Source organism: Cervus elaphus, chromosome 29, assembly GCF_910594005.1.
Source record: "Cervus elaphus chromosome 29, mCerEla1.1, whole genome shotgun sequence".
In the NCBI taxonomy this organism is placed as follows: Eukaryota; Metazoa; Chordata; class Mammalia; order Artiodactyla; family Cervidae; genus Cervus; species Cervus elaphus.
Genome location: NC_057843.1, coordinates 59,912,624 through 59,930,456, shown reverse-complemented (window position 1 = coordinate 59,930,456; position 17,833 = coordinate 59,912,624). Strand labels below are relative to the sequence as shown.

The 17,833-nt window shown below is 46.5% G+C and overlaps 1 protein-coding gene across 2 annotated transcripts in view; it reads right to left on the bottom strand.

Annotated features, from left to right (window-relative positions):
- Positions 1-17,833, bottom strand: part of TMOD1 (tropomodulin 1) — an 84,986-nt gene that overhangs the window by 40,316 nt on the left and 26,837 nt on the right. For both annotated transcript variants that reach the window (XM_043891172.1, XM_043891173.1), the window contains exon 3: positions 5,344-5,500. In XM_043891172.1, coding sequence (XP_043747107.1) covers positions 5,344-5,500 — 157 coding nt within the window. The remainder of the gene's footprint in view (positions 1-5,343; positions 5,501-17,833) is intronic.

The window sequence follows — 17,833 nt, the reverse complement described above, 5'->3', positions numbered from 1 at the left end:
TTTTTTTTTTTTTTTTGCAGAAATAGAAAAGCCAAACCTCAAATTCATATGATTGTAAGGGACTCCAATCAGTCAAAATATCTTGATAAAAACAAAGTTGGAGGATTCAGACTTCCTGATTTCATAACTTACTGTAAGATTAAGCCATGTGGCACAAACATAAGGATAGACATAGAACACAATGGGGTAGAATTGAGAGTCCAGCAATAAACCCATACATCTTAGGCAGATTGATTTTTGATGAACTTGTCAAATCCATTGAATGGGGAACAATAGTTTCTTCAAGAAATGGTGCTGGGACAACTGGATATCGATAGGCAAAAAGATAAAGCTGGATCTCTATCTCACACCATACACAAAAAACCAACTGGAAACAGATCAATGACTTAAGTATACTAGTTAAAACTATAAAATTCTTAGAAGGACACATAAACATAAATCTTCATGACCTTAGATCTGGCACAGTATTCCCATATATGACAAAAAAGAATACGCACCTAGAGAAAAATTGATCAATTGAATTTAAAATTTAAAACCTTTGAGCATCAAAGGACATCATCAAGAAAGTAGAAAGACAACATAGAGAAGAAGAAAAAATATTCAAAAGTCATATATTTTTATAGGGTCTAGTATTCGGAATATATAAAGAACTTTAACAACTCAACTACCAAAAGAAAAACAACCTATTTAAAAATGAGCAAAGGGCCTATAGACATTTCTCCAAAGAGGATATACAATTGCCTCACGGTATCTGAGGGGGATTGGGTGCTCAAGTCACTTATATAAAATGGCATAATATTTGCATATGACCTACACACATCCTCCTGTGTACTTTAAATCATCTCCAGATTATTTATACCTAGTACAGTGTAAATACTATGTAAATAGTTGCCAGTGTGAGACAAATTCAAGTTTTGCTTTTTTAAAATTTGTGAAATTTTAAAAAATATTTCTGATTCATGGTTGGTTGAATACAGAACCTACAGATATGGAGGGTCAGTTGTACAGATGGGCAACGAGCATGTGGCAAGGTGCTCAACAACGTTGGTCATTAGGGAAATGCAAATCAGAATCCCAGCAAGATACCTCTTCACAATTGTGACAATGACTATAACAAAAATCAAAAATTAAAATGGAAAGTAACACGTGCTGGCAAGGGTGTGGAGAGACTGACCCTCATATATTTGCTGGTGGGAATGTGAAACGGTGCAGTTGCTTTGGAAAACAGTTTGGTAGTTCTTTAAAAAGTTAAACGTAGAATTACATATGATCTAGCAACTCCACTCCTAGGTATATACCCCAAAGAACTGAAAACAATTACCCAAGCAAATACTTATACAGGGATGTTCATAGCAGCACTAATCACAATAGCCCAAAAACTACCAAAAAGTGTATCAATGGATAAATGGACAGACTGTGGAATATCATTCAGTAATGGGAATGAATGAATCTTGAAAACTATATTCTAAGTGAAAGAAGCCAGACACACAAAGTCACATATTATATGATATAATTTAGAGGAGATATCCAGAATAGGTAAATCTATAGGAACAGATTGGTGATTGCCAGGGGTGGGGGACAGGGGGGCATGGAGACTAACTGCTTATTGGGCACAGGGTTTTATTTTGGATGAAAATGTTTTAGATCTAGATAGAGAGGGACGGGGGAGCCTGGTGGGCTGCCGTCTATGGGGTCGCACCGAGTCAGACACGACTGAAGCGACTTAGCAGCAGCAGCAGCAAAGATGGTAGTCGCACAACATTGGGTATATACTAAGTGCTACTGAACTGTTCACTTTAAAATAGTTAATGTTATGTGAGTTTAATTAAAAAAAAAAAACAACTGCTCACTTTGGCTATTGATGGAGAATAACCTGAAATGGGGCCAGGATGGAAGCCAAGAGGTGGTTGATGGTTAGGAGGCTTCTGCAAAAGTCTAGATGAGAGATAATAGTGACTTGGACCACAGATGAAGAGGGATGGGAAGTGCAGACAAATGTCCACAAGGATATTCATTAAAATAGGACCAGGGGGCCATCTCTCAGTGGAAAGAATTACTTTGTTTTATTACTTAAAAATATTTACAGCAAGGATCAGTTACCTATATAAGCAGAACAGGCAAAAAATCATCTGGGATAAAATGTATAATAACTCACCAGAGGTGGATCTGGAAAATGGCAAAAATGGCGAAAAAGAAAACAAACTGTGGAAACAGCTGATGCAGTGACTAGGACGAACATTCAGTAAATGTTTAAGACTTATGGTTTATTATAGTACGGTAGCAGGGGCCTCCATAGAGGTGGTGACTCAGATTTTACAAGACTCAGACTTCTTCCCTTCCTTCATCTTACTAGTTGGGGTATGGTTATGATGACTGGAGCTTCAGCAGCCAAAAGAACCATCAGGACAAGGATGTATTGCAAGGATGGCAGAATGAAAAACTGGAAAAGCTCTTGATTCCTAACCCCAAGAAAGACGTCTTACCAGCCTTGGAATGTCTAACCCTGCAGCTCTACTAAGAAAAAGAAACCTAAAGTTTCATCTTAAGCCTCTTTTACTTTACTTGTTTCTCCAGCACATGCAGCCAAATCTGCATAATGAAAATACCCTGCTTGGAACTTTGTTCTGATTCCCCCACTTGAATGAAAGTGAAGGAAAATCCAAATTCCTCAGGACTTTGCACCAGTTTATGGCCCCTACTACATCCTGCCAGATCTTGTAGTGACTGATACGCTATTTCCCCTCAGCCTAGGCTCCCTCTAGGCCTGGTGTGGGGCACGTGCTCAGCAGGCTGGACTGAATGGCCCCGAGTCTGCCTGTTACAGCCGGAATGTCTCCTTCCACACACTCTCTGTTGAGACCCGCACTTATTCAATATACATGGACTCCGACGATCATCGTGTAAATCTTTTATGATGATGATGATGACGATGTTGGGGTGATGATGTCAGTGATGATAAACCTTTTAGGCTTGTCATTACTGTGAAAATAGAATAAACTATATTTATTCTACCCTGCTTGGGTCAGCCTGGTCTTTGATGAAGGCACTCAGGCTCTGGGAGTCTGGAGAGCTGTTCCAGGCTCAGGGCCAGGTCAGCATTCTGAGAAGGGGCAGCAGGATTGGTTGGTGTGCGGCCCAGATTCCCTGCCCATCTCCCATCTCATCTCCAGCTGCTCCCCTGGGCAGGGGAGGGCTACACCAGGGAGCAGATGGCAGTGATGACTCACTGTCCACCCAGGTCTGCTCTTGACTCTCACAGCCCTGCTTTCCCCAGTTTTCAGATGCGTAGGTGGGCTAGTGGGAGTTTTAAGACCCCCTTGAAATCCACAGATTTTTTTTAATCTTTACCTGCTGCACCTGAAATCACTCCTCAAGGCACAAGTACTTTGCTTAAAACCAGCGTGCACCTATACTCTCAGCCAGGCACACCCGGGCTTTAAGGTCCAGGCTCCCTTCCCCTGCCTCCCACTCCAGGATGCCTCAGAGCACAGTTTTTCCAAAGCTCCGTGATCCAGATGCCTCCTGGTCTTACCTGACCTTCCAAGTTTTTGGTAAAATCTAGGCTGAGCGCCAGCGGCAAGCGCTGGATGGCTTGACATCCTCCCTGCACCGTCCACCCCTGCCTGCTCTTTCATTTCATCGTTTACCAGGCAGTTACTCTGCGAACTGGATTGTGCTAACACAGCAGGGCATGCCTGCTCAGTAGCTCAGCTGACACAGGGACACAGCCACAGACAGGGACCCGCGGCTCATCCTTGGGGGGGTGACAACGGAAGAGGCAGAAAATAAACAATTACTCAATTAATTCATTAGAGCTAATGTTTTCACTCAACAACTATATACTGGGTGCCTACGACGTGCTAGGGTTTATGAGGTCCAGGAATATAACAATGAACTAGACAGATGTGGTACTAGTACCCACGGAGCTTATGTTCTAAGGAAAAAGTCTGCAAGATCCATTATGCACGTAGTCAATTTGAACTCATTCATTCATTCAGCACCTCTCCCTTGAGCCCTGCTGGGTGCTGGGGGAACTGTGAGCGAACGTGTCTGAGTGCCTGCCTCATGGAGCTTACAGGCCAGTGTGAATAAATCGTTCTGAAGAACACACAAAGGCTTCCGAGAGGGAGACTAACCGAGGGGGAGATGAATGGATGGAATGTGCTAACCAGTGGAGACAGGAAAGGCTTTCCTGAAAGAGGAGACAGTACAGTTGAGACCAAGAGGGTAATAATAGCTGATACTGATATTGCATTCACGATGGGCCAGGTGCTCTGCTGAGTGCTTTATATATATATATATATCTTCACTCAATCTTCAGAACACCCTCAGGAGGCTGGTAAGAATATTCTTTTCATCACCCCCATTTCACCAATGAGGAAATGGAGGCACAGCAGGTTTAAAAATGCACCTGAGGGAGTTCCCTGGCAGTCCAGTGGTTAAGACACTGAGCTTCCACTGCAGGGGGTGCGGGCTCCATCCCTTGTCAGGGACTAATAAGATCCCACAAGACTTGCAGTGCGGCCAACAAGCAAACAAACGTACCCAAGTTCACACAGCTAGTGAGGGGGAGTGCCCAGGCTGCAGCCAGAGTAGACCCCGCTCCGGTCTGTGCTTCTAACCATCACATCTCTTACAGAAGAGGGGAGCCCTGAAGACAGCATGGAGCCAGACAGAGGGCCTGCATTCCAGGAGGAAAACATCTGTGCAAAGGTCCCAAGGCGGAAAAGAGCTGGGAGTGCCTGGGGGACAGAAAGAGGCCTGTGGGGGCAGCAGGGCAGTAAGCGAGGATGATCATGATCCCAGACGACAGGAGGAGGGTTTGGAGTGCAGGGGAAGTTCTGGAAGGGTTGGGTAGTCGGGGTGCCTCTCTGCTCCCCGACTCTTCTAGATGGTGTGCCTTAGGCTGGGGCAGAGAGTCATAGGGGGACAGATGAAGGAGAGAGGAGCTGTGGGCAAAGAGCGGGGACAGTTAGGCTAGGGAGAAGGTAGCTCTTGGTTCTGGTTGGAGGGAACAGGCTTCGTCTGGGCCTCCTGTCCTGATATCATTTTAATAGTCCCTTCTTTCCCTTTCAACCATATCAGGTTTGGATGAAGAGTAATCAGGACACCCCAGTTAGAGGGGGCTTAGGGGGAAGTGCTGCGGGCCTGGTTGAGCCCAAAACTTCACTAAATCTACCCCACGCATCGATGCTTTTGGAGCTGGGCTGTAACTCCGGGCCGGGCAGGGATGAAGGCAAGGCGGCCCGGTCACATCTGGCCCGGCACGGGGCCTGGCTGACAGATGGCACTCAGGGGTGCATGGAGGGCTGACATATTCAAAGGCGCAACGTCGTCCAGTACCTCGCTTCTCCCCCGTGTAGGGGACCAGATCTTCTCGGTCCTTAAACTCCTTTGCTTGCTTTTCCAAGTGATCCAAGAGCTCCTCCCTTCTAAAGGGGCCTGTGGGCGCCTTGGTGGTCTGATCCTTCTGCCTCAGGCCCGCGGGCAGCAGTGCGTTCTACCGTGGTGGTTGCGGGGCGGGTGCAGAGAGAGAGAGAGAGGGAGAGAGAGAGAGAGAGCGGTCAGCTGCCGGAGAAACTCCTCACGGAACCAGGGGAGCGCCATCTAAGTTGTTCGTTCACAGGTAAGGCAACTAACACCCTGGGAGGGGCAGGGACTGGCCGAGGTCACGGAGAGACACCAGAGGTCACGGCAGACAGGGGCCGAGCTCGGCTAGGACTCAGCTCTCGTAACCAAACCCGTTCCCAGTCTGGAACATTCTACAAAGGCATGAGGGTGAGGGTCAGCTGCCCAGGGGCCAGGCACAGCAGGGGGCTGCCAGAGCATCTGCTGAGGGGGAAATAGGATGACACTGGGGTTTGGATGCAGGAGGGTATTTCCAGCTGCTGCGTAGAAAGTAGCTGGGGACAGAAGCAGCCTGGAGGGGGCGGACGAGTTAGGGCCTTGGATGCAGAATCAGGCAGGAAGAGGCAGGCCCCCCAAAACAGGCAGAGAAAGTGGGGCAGGACGGCGGGAAGGGCCAGGCAGGCTGGCAGGCTGCAGGCCCCGGCTGGCCCTACCCGCTGCTTCCTACCCTCCTGACCGCGTGCTCATGCACGCTGGCTGTTAAATATTTTGAACGTTGCCCTTGGAGATGGGTCTCTCAAGAAAGATATCATCAACCAATCCCCGTGATTTCTTCTTCAAACATGGGCAGGCTTCTAGGTGTGGGCTCACTACAAAAGCAGGCTCCTAATCAGGGTGGATTTGAATCACACGGGCTTCACTTTAACTCAGTAATGCAGAGATTCAAAGACACTCATGGTTGGAAAGGATGCTCAGAGATCAGCCAGTGCACACTCACTCCCTTCAGGAGGAAACTGAGGCCAAGGGCAGAGAAAGACTTGCGCAAATCTAGAACCCAAATCAGGCTCCTTCTTCAGACTTGAGGGAAAAGGGAAATCTGGTCAGATCAGTGCTCTCCCCGACCCTCTTTCATTCAGGGAGGTCAGGAGGATCCCAGGAAGGGTGATGTGAGCAGAGTCTCACCTCACTCCTTGCTGTACTCCCTAACTGGGCAAATCAGAGAGCCATTCAATCTCCCATCTCTGTACCATTCAGTAAGAACATGCATCTCTTCAGCCACCCACTCACACTCCAGATCCTTTCCTAAACGCCGCCTCTGAGAGGAGAATGCTGTCGGGCACACGAAGAGAGCTCTGGGCCTGGCATACGGAGGGATAAAGCTTGGGAGGGAAATACTACTGTTTGGCTGCAGTCTGATGTTTTTTTTACAGGACAGTTTACCACTGTGCCATTTCCATAAGAGCAGTAGGTGCGAGATCAGGACACTGGAGTGTGAGCCCAGCTCTGGGAGAGTCGGGGTGAGCAGGGCCTGGCACAGACATCAGGGCCAGTACATACCGGGGCTCAGAGAGTGGGGCTGGTGTCCATGCAAGTGGACTTAGGCCACAAGCCAGGAGGGACATCTGGGAACTGGAGAGGACAGTATGAGAGAATGGCCAGCAGGTAGAAGACCGAGCCTTGACTGGTTCGTGGGTGACCATCAGGAACGTAAGTGGTATCACAGACACCCTAATTTTCCCCAAGCAGCAGTCCTTAGACACTTTCCACGTGATGACGGTCCGTGGATGAGCCATGTCCCAGGTGAGATGAGACTTCCTGTGGCTACCTGTGTGCGTCCACTCCGAGTAACTACATCTACTATAGCTCAGCTGAGTGAGGGGACAGCCTACCCGTCCTGCAAATGTCCATCTGTGACTGCCCGTGATGAGCAATCAAATTCTTTGTGACATGCTGGCAATTCACAGTTGACCCCACCCCAGGCTTATGCCCTCACTTGGAGTAACGATATCTCCAGCACTGTGATCTTGGGCAAGTCAACTAACCTCATTGTTCCTCCATCTCTACAGTTGTAAAATGTGAATAATGACAGTCACTCTCTCAGAACAGCTGAGAACACTCAATCAGATAACGCGGAAGAGGGCTGAGCACTCAGGGCCTGACACAGTGAGCACACAAATTAATGCTGAGGATTGTTGCTGCTCTGTGAGCAGATAAAATACATTTTTCCAGGAGGTAGGCTACCCAAATATGTAGGCTGGACAGGGGATGTGTTATCCAAATATGTCTTAAAATTTAAAAAATGAACAAATACAAATATAAAATGAATTAAGCATGTAAAGCAAGTGGTTCCCAACGATCCCCACAAGGGAAGATCTGACAGATTCTTGTTACCATAAAGGATTTTGATGGTGGTGAGGTGCTGGGGTGCATTCTAGCCTCTGAAAGGATCAGTATTGTGGTGGTAAAAACCCACGAGGTTGTAACTGAGGGGAAAGGGGTTTGCGAACTTACAGCTCTTTTTGAATATATCTGATAGAGGCCAGCGATTTGAAGGAGAGTTTTTTCACAATTTTGTTTTTTGGTATCTACATGAGATAACGGATGTTCACTAATTGTGGTCATCATTTCATGATGTATTAAGTCAAGTCATTACGCTGTACACCTTAAACTTCTACATTGCTATATGTCAGTTATATCTCAATAAAACTGGGATGGGGAAAGTAGGGTTTTGCAACCTCGGCACAAGCGAGATTTGGGGCTGGATGCTTCCTTGTCACGGGAGCTGTTCTGTGCATTCTTGGCTGTTTGGCAGCATCTCCGTCCTCTGCCTGGCAGATGCCACTGGCACTTCTCCAGGTTGTAACAACCAAAATATCCCCCAACACCCCCAGATGTCTCCTGGGGGGCAAAATCACCCCTGACTAAGAACCACTGTGTTAGAACTGAAACCCATATCATTATAATATGGGAGTAAAGATGCTTGTCATGTGTTTTAAAAATATTACTTATGTGGCATGTTAAAATGCAGTTCTATTTATCTTCATTGAAAGCAGTTCATTTTTAAAAAACAAAAACAATTTTTCTAACCATTCTCTGCTTATTGACTCCTTAAAGTAAACACTGAGAGTATTAGCCTTGTTAGGAGTTTATTTTCATTCCATTAAATGGTACGTTTAGTGAAATACAACATGATTTTCAATTAAAACCATAGCCAGTTGCATATTTTTAAACTCTTGATTATTTATCATTTTAACTTGTTTTCAAAAACAGCATATGATAGAAAAAACAGCATATGAACTCAACTGATATACAAAAATTAACTCAAAATAAATCAAAGACCTAAATGTAAGAGCTAAAACTATAAAACTTTTGAAAGAAAACAGGCATAAATCTCTGTGACCTGGATTAAGCAATGGTTTCTTAGATATGATTCTGAAACAATAAGCAACAAAAGAAAAAATAACTTTGACTTCACCAAAATTGACCATGTTTGTGCTTCAAAGGAAACTAAGAAGTAAAAAGACAACCCACAGTTTGGTAGAAAGTTATTACAAATCATATATCTGAGAATGATCTAGTATGCAGAATACATAAAGATCTCTTAACTTAAAATATAAGACAAATAACAGAATTTAAAAGTGGGCAAGAGATTTGAATAGACATTTCTTCAAAGAAGATATAAAAAATAAGCCCATGAAAAGCTTCTCAACATCGTTAACTAACAAGAAAACACAAATCAAACCCAGAATGAGATATTACACTTCACACCCTTTTACCCATAAAAAAGATGGGTAAAAACAAGTGTTGGTGAGACTGTGAAGACATTGAGACATCCATACACTGTGGAGGGAAATGTAAAAAATGCATCCCCTTTGGAAAGCTGATAGTTTCTCAACAGATTAAAAACAGAGTTATCATATGAGATAGCAATTCCACTTCTAGGTAAAACCCAAGAGAAATAAAAGAATATGTTCACACAAAAACTTATGCATGAATGTTCATAGTAACCTGAGTTATAATAGCCCCAGAGTAGAAACAACTCAAATCTCTATCAATGATGAGTGGGTAAAGAAAATGTAGTATACCCCTACAACAGAATGCCGTTTTGCAATAGAGAGAAATGAAGGGCTGGTGCATGCTACATCATAGGTGAAACCTTGAAAACATCATACTTAGTGAAAGAAGCCAGTAGTAACAAAGGCCTACACAGTGTCTGATTCCACTTATATGCAATGTCCAGAACATCAACTCTATAGAGACAGAAAGTAGATTAATGGTGGCCTGGAGATGAGGAAGTGAAGTGAAAGTTGTTCAGTCATGTCCAACTCTCTGCAACCCTATGAACTATACAGTCCATAGTATTCTCCAGGCTAGAATAGTAGAGTGGGTAGCCTTTCTCTTCTCCAGGGATGGAACCCAGGTCTCCCGCATGGCGGGCAGATTCTTTACCAGCTGAGGCACAAGGGAAGCCCAAGAATACTGGAGTGGGTAGCCTGTCCCTTCTCCAGCAGATCTTCCCGGCCCAGGAATCGAACCTGCGTTGCAAGGGTCTCCTGAATTGCAAGTGGATTCTTTACCACCTGAGCTATCAAGGAAGCCCCAGAGCTGAGGAGGATGGTGAGAAATGCAGAATGCCAGCTATCAGGGACAGGTTTCTTTTTGAGGTGATGAAAATGTTCTAAAATTGACTATGGTGATTGTTGTATATCTCTGTGAATATACTAACAAACACTGAACTGTACACTTTAAATGAGTGAATTTTATGGCATGAGAATTATATCTCCAAAAAAAGGTGTTTTTTAAAAATGTTATTGAGGGAAAGATTACAAAAATGGTCAATGCAATACATTAAGTGCCCATAGAATGCTAAGGCTCTTTGTGTGTCCGTGGCCAAAAATGATGCTGAGACTGGGCAGGCTGGAGCTGGCCAGATTTAATGTGGCATTTTGTTTTACAGAGTGAGGAGCCGTACTATGTAAACTAGGCATGGAGGTGTTACATGGGTTAGAAAATATTGCCTTAGATCTCTCATAACTATTAGAACCTAAAACTGACTCTCAGTTCCAGCTATCCAATTGGTAAAGAAAGAGTTCCTACAACATTTTATCATCACCTTTGACCAGGAGAATATTTGCTGAAGATGTTTGTGTAGAATGTATCTTTCCTTAAATTCTTTACTCATTTTACAAACATTTACAGGGTGAGTATTACAAAGCCAGGCAGTGTGCTAAGACACAGGGCCAGGACCCCACCAAGGACTCCGTAATCTGGAGTGACTGAGGAGACAGAAGGTGAACGGGGAAAGCAAAGAATAGTTGATAACTAGCCTCTACGTTGCTGTAAAAGTCACATGCGTCCGTGGTGCCCGCGGGTAAGTGGAAGCATCTAACCTTCAAGGCACTTCAGTCTCGTTTTCCCAATCTTGACGTCTGCACAGTGTAAATTTGCTGGGGATGTGCTTTCTTTACGGTTAGTTCAAAGGGAGGCAGCAGTCTGCTTCTCCAGGACAGATGTCACTTCTGCAAGAGGGAATCCTAACCCTAACCTTAACCCATCACACATACACACATCTTCACTCCAAAGACCAGTGGATTAGGGTGAGATTTGCTTTGGGAGATAGCTTTGGGGTATACGACCCTGAGGCATGCCTTCAAGGTCCTTACTTAGAAATTTGCTCACGTGAGGAGGGCAGTGGCTCATGTACGCGCGATCTCTTTGTTATCTCCAAACAGGAAAGTTGATGGTGCTGTTTTGCTTTTGGTTTTTTAATTTGGCCAAGCCATGTGGCATTGGGATCTTAGCTCCCCAACCAAGGGTCAAACCTGCATCCCTTGAACTGAAAGCAGAGAGTCTTAACCCTGGACTGCCAGGGCAGTCCCTAGTGTTGGTTTTAAGGAGGAAGAATTTCTAGGTACTCTTTGATCTTAGCCAAAATATAAAATTAGAGCTGGTATACACTTGGGAGTGAGGAGGACTGTGGCATCCTGGAGATTTCAATGCCTCCACACTACACAGCTCTAGCTAAGAACTGCCGTGGGTGGTGTTATTAGATCTGCTGATCTTTATGTGAAAGCTCTTGATTTTAAAATATTGACACATGATCCAAATATTTTAAAAACAATGTTCAGACCAAATAAAACACAGCTGCAGGCCAGTCTCAGCCCACAGGCTGCGATTTTGCCACCTCTGATCTGAGTTCCTATCAGACTAAAATTCCAGATAGAGAAAGTCAAGACACTCATTCATTTATCCCTCAAATGTTTACTATCTTGCTCATTTCAGGCTCTGGGCTAGAGGAAGAAAGAGGTATATACATTTTTTTTTTAATCCAGAGGTTTTAAAAATTGTTTCTAATAATCATAAGAGGTAAAGTTAAGCAATCTCTTCCTGTAGTTTCCTAGCTGTAGTTTTTTAAATGGCAATTCTCTTTCAAATGTTGTAAAATTTAAAAGTTGGATGTACAGATTGATAGGTTGGCATCTTTGTTTAGTTTTCTCACCCAAGCTCTGGAATCCAGCTGCCCAGAGGATGATGGAAACGTGGACAAACCCTCAGCTGTGCTGCTGGGAGCTCTAACACACTGGAAACAGGTGCAGTGAAGGCCAAATAGTAAGTATCTGCACAATTATCACTACTATAGATAGTCGGGGCTACATGAGGAGCCATCTCGGCCAGAACCACTGCAGGATGGTTAGCAGAGTACATGTGCACAATGCATGCACACACAGGCCACACACACACACGTGCATGCACACGCTCACACACACGTGTGTTAAAAGGACCTCAGACGGGCAGCTCAGAGCTGCAAAGCCTGGGGAGAGCCCCTGAGCCAACTCTCTCGTCTTCAGTTGGGGAAACTGAGGCTTGGGAAACTGAAGTCACTTGCCCAAAGTCACACACCTCGTTCGTCACACAGCCAGGAAGCCTGAGCTAATATACAGGTGACAGTGTCCATAACTAGCATCTCGAGGATCAGCATGGCTGTCTTCAGACTAGGGGTTCAGCATATACACAATGTCTTTTAACCTGATTCTTCACAGCGGGTCTCATGACACAAGGCAGGGCTGAACCTGTCCCTCTGGGCGTTCTCCTGATCCTCCTTTTCTGCCTCACGTTCAAGGAAGATGTCCCATTTCCCTGCTGTTGGAGGACACTGGGCATCCTGAGACAATGAATGAGTGACCGCACTCCACAGGGGCTCTCAGATGGGGAGACACACGCGAGTGTGAGCAGCTTCCTTCCCCCGGGGCTTCCTGCAGGAGGGGCTCCTGAGCTGAATGGGTCCCAGGGCACAGGCGGGACACAGCCAGGTGAAGAGGAGAGGAGAGGGAGGTTACCGGGGGACAGAAGGCACAGCACGGAGGCTTGGCAGAAGGAGGGCGCCTGGCTTGTCAGGGGAAGGAGCCGGAGGCTACAGGGTTCAGAATCATCTCTGTCCCACAGACACCAGCCCAGCTCAAGCCATGGTGTCTACTGCTGAAGCATCAGGGTAGCCTCAGGCTGGCGTGGGTACCGCACCGACTTGTGTACCTGACCAGGTCACTCCCCAGCACAGTCACAGATACTCAGCACCTCCACTAACCCACAGAATCATTATCCAATTCATCAGGCTGGCAGAGAGAGCTTTTTCCTGAGTTGACCTCAACTGACTCCAGCCTCCCCATCTTCTCGCTTTAAGTATTCCATGTTCCAGCCACTCCAGGCTGCTCCGCATTCCGCAGCCTCGCCCCACACCATCACCCTGCCAGGGCATCACTCAAGCTATGCCCTCTGCCTGGAATTCCACCTCTCCTCCCCCACTGCATTCATCCTTCAAAGCCCTTCTCCTGGGCACCCTGTCCAGCCTTTGCAGTGCTCCCCACACCGATCTGGTGATTCTCTTTCCAAACACCCAAAGGCATCTTGCCAGTTCTTATATAATGCTCCTAATTTGTCTTGGAGCACATTTATGCCATATCCCTCTCCCCAAAGGGACTGAGTGCCCCTCAAAGGCCAGCTGAGATGTATCCTAGTCTTCTCTGAATCCCCAATCCCAAGTAATAGGTGCTCATGTGTTTTGAATTGTCCAGAATCACACAGCACTGACGCTCCAGCAGGGAAAAGATGGTATTTCTTAGATGCCCTTCAGGTCAGCATCACACCTGCTACCCTGAGATGTTTGCTGATCTATCCAACTGCCGCCCCATGCAGGTCTGGGGAAGGGGAAACATTATGAAAGGTGCTAGAGTGGAGGTGCCCACCATGGGGCCAGAATTTACTGATGGAGATTCTGGGGGAAATGCCAAACTAGAGAGTAAGACCTTTGTAACGTTCCCTTCAGGGATCTGGATTTGGTTTGGAAGTGAGCTCCTCTCACTTCCCCTCAGAACTTTCGGCAGAGCAGAACATCAGGCCATAAAACTGCCAAACTCACAGCGACAGGCTTCAAATAGCCCCCAGTATCATGTCTCCCCCTCTGCAATAATAGAAGCACTCTGCGCTTAGCTGTGCAATGGCCACCTAGGTAAAAGACTACATTTCCCAGGCTCCCCTGTGGCTAGGTTGGGTCCCAGTATGAGAAATGTCCAGGGGCGATTTCCAGTAACTTTCCTTAAAAGATACTTGAAAAATGGCTTTCTTTCCTTTTCTCCCCACCTCCCACCCTTTCCCTCTATTCTAATGTCTGGACTGCAGTGATTATGGCCACCACTTTGGACCATGAGAATGGGGGCTACACCTTAGCGATGGAAGGAAGATGAGCTGAATGCTACCTGGGACTCTGGGAAGTTTGGGGACCTAAGCTCCGTACCTGCCCTAGACTTCCCACCTCTGGGCGTACTTGAGAGATGAATAAAACACCTCTTGGTGGCGGTTTAGTCTCTTAAGTCATGTCCAACTCTTGCGAGCCCGTGGGTTGTAGCCTACCAGGCTCCTCCGCCTATAGGATTTTCCAGGCAAGAGTACTGGAGTGGGTTGCCATTTCCTTCTCCAGGGGATATTTCAGACCTAGGGATCAAATCCAGTTCTCCTAAAATGCAAGCAAATTCTGAGCTACCACTGCTTATGTTATGTTATTTTGAATCTCTATTACTTATAGACAAACTTCATTCTAACTGACAACTGGGTCCTCATCCCAGGGCTTTGAGGCCACACACAGGGCACCGGTGCTCCTGGACCTTGACTCCCCTTTCTGTAAAATGGTCAACATCATTTTTGAAACTTCAGAATAAAGGTTTGAACTCTATATGAGCAGATGATGGTGATCAGTTCCGTCACCAGAGGGCATAACTGTTCACTTCCATTCAACTGAAAAGACGCCGCATTACAGGGAAACCCTGTGAGGGCAGCAGCTTCTGACTGCGCAGACTGTGCACTGCACAACTCCACGGGCGTGATACGTCCTCTGGTTTATACGAGCAGTGGTTCCTGGAGTTATGCAGTGCGCAACCTCCACAGCTGTGCCTGGCTGCCCTACATCTGTGCTTGTACAATGTGGCTCTGAACTGCAAAAACCCTAGATTCCAGTGGGCAGGTCATACATTCACATTCAATAAACATTTATCACGCACCTATTATGTTCCAGACACTGGGATAGGTACTTTTCCATCTGTCTGTTTATCTGTCTAAAAATCTGTCATGTGAGTCATCAAAATTGGAAACGGGGAGGTCTAAAGTCCAATCAAATGGCAAAACTTGGTTGCTTTTGTCTGTATAATTGAATGAGCCAGCCAACATTTTCAGATAGGAAACTTGCACATAAACATTCAGATTTCCAGCATTTCTTGAAGACTTAGATGATGTGACAGTACCGGGGAGCAGCTGGGGGACTGGAATAGCAGGTGCCGTCTGGTCAAACATAAACCCTCCTGCCTGCCTCAGTCCCCACCACTCCCTACTGTCTCTGACACAGAGGCCGACAAACAGTTAACAATCATCAGCTCTGCTGTTGCTTTTATTCCTTGAGGGTGACATGGTAAATGAGAACTGCCTTACGTCCACCATCTCTTTTCAAGAGCAGAAAAGTAAGAAACGACCCAAGACGGCCATGTGCCTCAAGAAAACTGGCCCAGCTTCCTTCCTTCATTATATTACCTCCCTGATGTTGTGGGGGCTTTGTCTGCTGTCTCTTGAGCAGAAAGTGAGGGAGTGAGAGAGATGGGGAAGAAACTGGGGGAGGTGGGAAGGCCGGGTTAAAACTTTACCATCACTTTTCTTTAAGGGTGATCGGAATCAAATAAAGCAACATGTTTACATTTGTGAAATTTGGATAATGGGAACACAGGTGTATTCTGTACACTACTGTATTTTTAACATATTGCCTATTAAAAACATCACAATCAAAAGGGAAACGGCTCAGGGGGGCCCTCTTTAGTGGGGCAGGCTCTTCACTGGGAGCGTGGAGGGGAGGGTCAGGAAGGGTTCCCAAGGGAGGGGTGGAGAGGCTGGGCCTTGAGAGATGGGAGGGTTCTGACTTGAGAATAAAGGGCTCCAGATCCAAGAGGTCGCCCAGAAGCAGAGGCGGGGAGGAGGGGGTTCCGGGGAGGCTGGAGGCCTGCCTGGGGGAAGTAGCGGGGTGCAGAGGAGGGTGGGGAGGTGGTCAGGGTGCCAGCAGACCGAGGGTGGGCTGGGGACACAGGGACACCGGGCCTCACTCGCCCTCACCCCGCCAGGCCCACCCTTGGCTCCCTGCGCGGCCGGCAGTGTTTCTAAGGATGTGTGCCTATTTTTAGAGCAGAGATTTCTTTCTTTCCATTTCAACTGTTTACTTCTGTCCTGGGCTTGTGAATCTGCCGGTTTGTGTTACAAGGGAGAACCACAGCCCCATGGACCAGACGTGGCTGCTTCCTGCATGGCCAAGAGTGTCTTCGGTGTATAGGATGGGATGTGGGCCACGAATAGGGAGGGCTTATGATTTTGTGGACTGTGGTTGGAAGCCACGCAGTGTGACCAGGAGTCCCAGGATTCTGTCCTGGGGCAGCGGCTGATTTGCGGTGTGGCCCTGAACCAGTCCCTTCCCTCCCCTGGGTTTCAGGCTGCTGTTACGTTGGCTTTTCATCACCAAAGTGGCGATAATGCTCCTGACCTCAGGAGTAACGCTTCGATGAGCTACAGAAAGCACAGATAATACTCCTGACCTCAGGAGTAACGCTTCGATGAGCTACAGAAAGCACCAGGCGAGTGACACGTGTGCGGAGAAACTCTGCAAACCAGGGTTTCTTTGACCTGCACTGTGTTCGTACAGGCGGGGGTTGGGGTGGGGCTTAGATCATCTAGTTCTGAGATCCTGCAGTTATAGAGGTCTTCTCCACCATCCTTTCTCCCTGCAATTCATGGTCCCAGAATTCTGAACACATAATGGGCTGGGGGAGGCAGGTCTGTCGCCTACCAGCTGTGTGATTTCGGGCATCCCTTTCCTTAGAGTGCTTTTAACCCCAACCTGCAAGGATCAATCTCATAGAATCCTCGTGGAGATTTTATGAGACAAGGCCCATAAAACACAGGCCAGCACCTGACACGTGAGATGATCTCAACGGAGAATAGTTGCAGTTTTTAAATTATTGTTGCTGGCAGGGGCCTGCTGTTTTCTACTGTTGTCTCTATAATGTGTCACAGGTTCCCAACTGCAGACTTCAGAATCCACTTGAAGGATCCAATTTCTTTATAAGTCTGGGATTATCTCTACCTTCTTTCATGCAAATATTTTCATCCTTTTACTGAGACACTAAAAAATATTACTCCTTTTCCTCAAAGCCTCATTAACAAGTAACGTGTATAGTTAAATTCTTTAGGCTGGTAGTTTTTTTTTTTTTTTTTTTCTTCTCTAAGATTTGTATTTATGTAAAAATAATGTAACAACTTCAAAAGAAACTGAGTTAGAAAAAATAATTTGCTGGTAATTCCCAGCTTTGCTCTCCAAGGTCCCTTCCAGGCTCATCCCACATGCCCTCACTGGAGGTGGTAGTTAACAGCACAGGCTACTGGGTCTGACTGTCTGGGCTGGAGTCCCAACTCCTGGGCAAGCTACTTCATCTCTCTAAGCCTCAGTTTCCCCATCTTTAAAATGGGTGTGTGTGTGTGTTAGTCGTTCAGTTGTGCCCAACTCTTTGCGACCCCATGGACTGTAGCCCATCAGGCTCCTCTGTCCATGGAATTTCCCAGCAAGAATACTGGAGTGAGTTGCCATTTCCTCCTCCAGGGGATCTTCCTGACCCGGGGATTGAACCTGGGTCTCCTACATTGCAGGCAGCTTCTGTACTGTGTGAGCCACCAGCAAAATGGGGCTGATACCCAAAGCTTTCGGAGGACTAAAGAAGATAAGCCATGAAGGGCTCTGTCGCAGTAAATGTCGACTGTCTATTGATGCTCCAAGAGCTCATATACTGTACCCTGCTCAAGTCGTGGTGTGACCTGTCATTCTCAAACATCGCTATACGTTGCCCGTTTTCCCCGCCGTCTGGTACAAAGGCAGTCTGAACCGAGCAGCTGGCTCAGCTTCAGAGAAGCA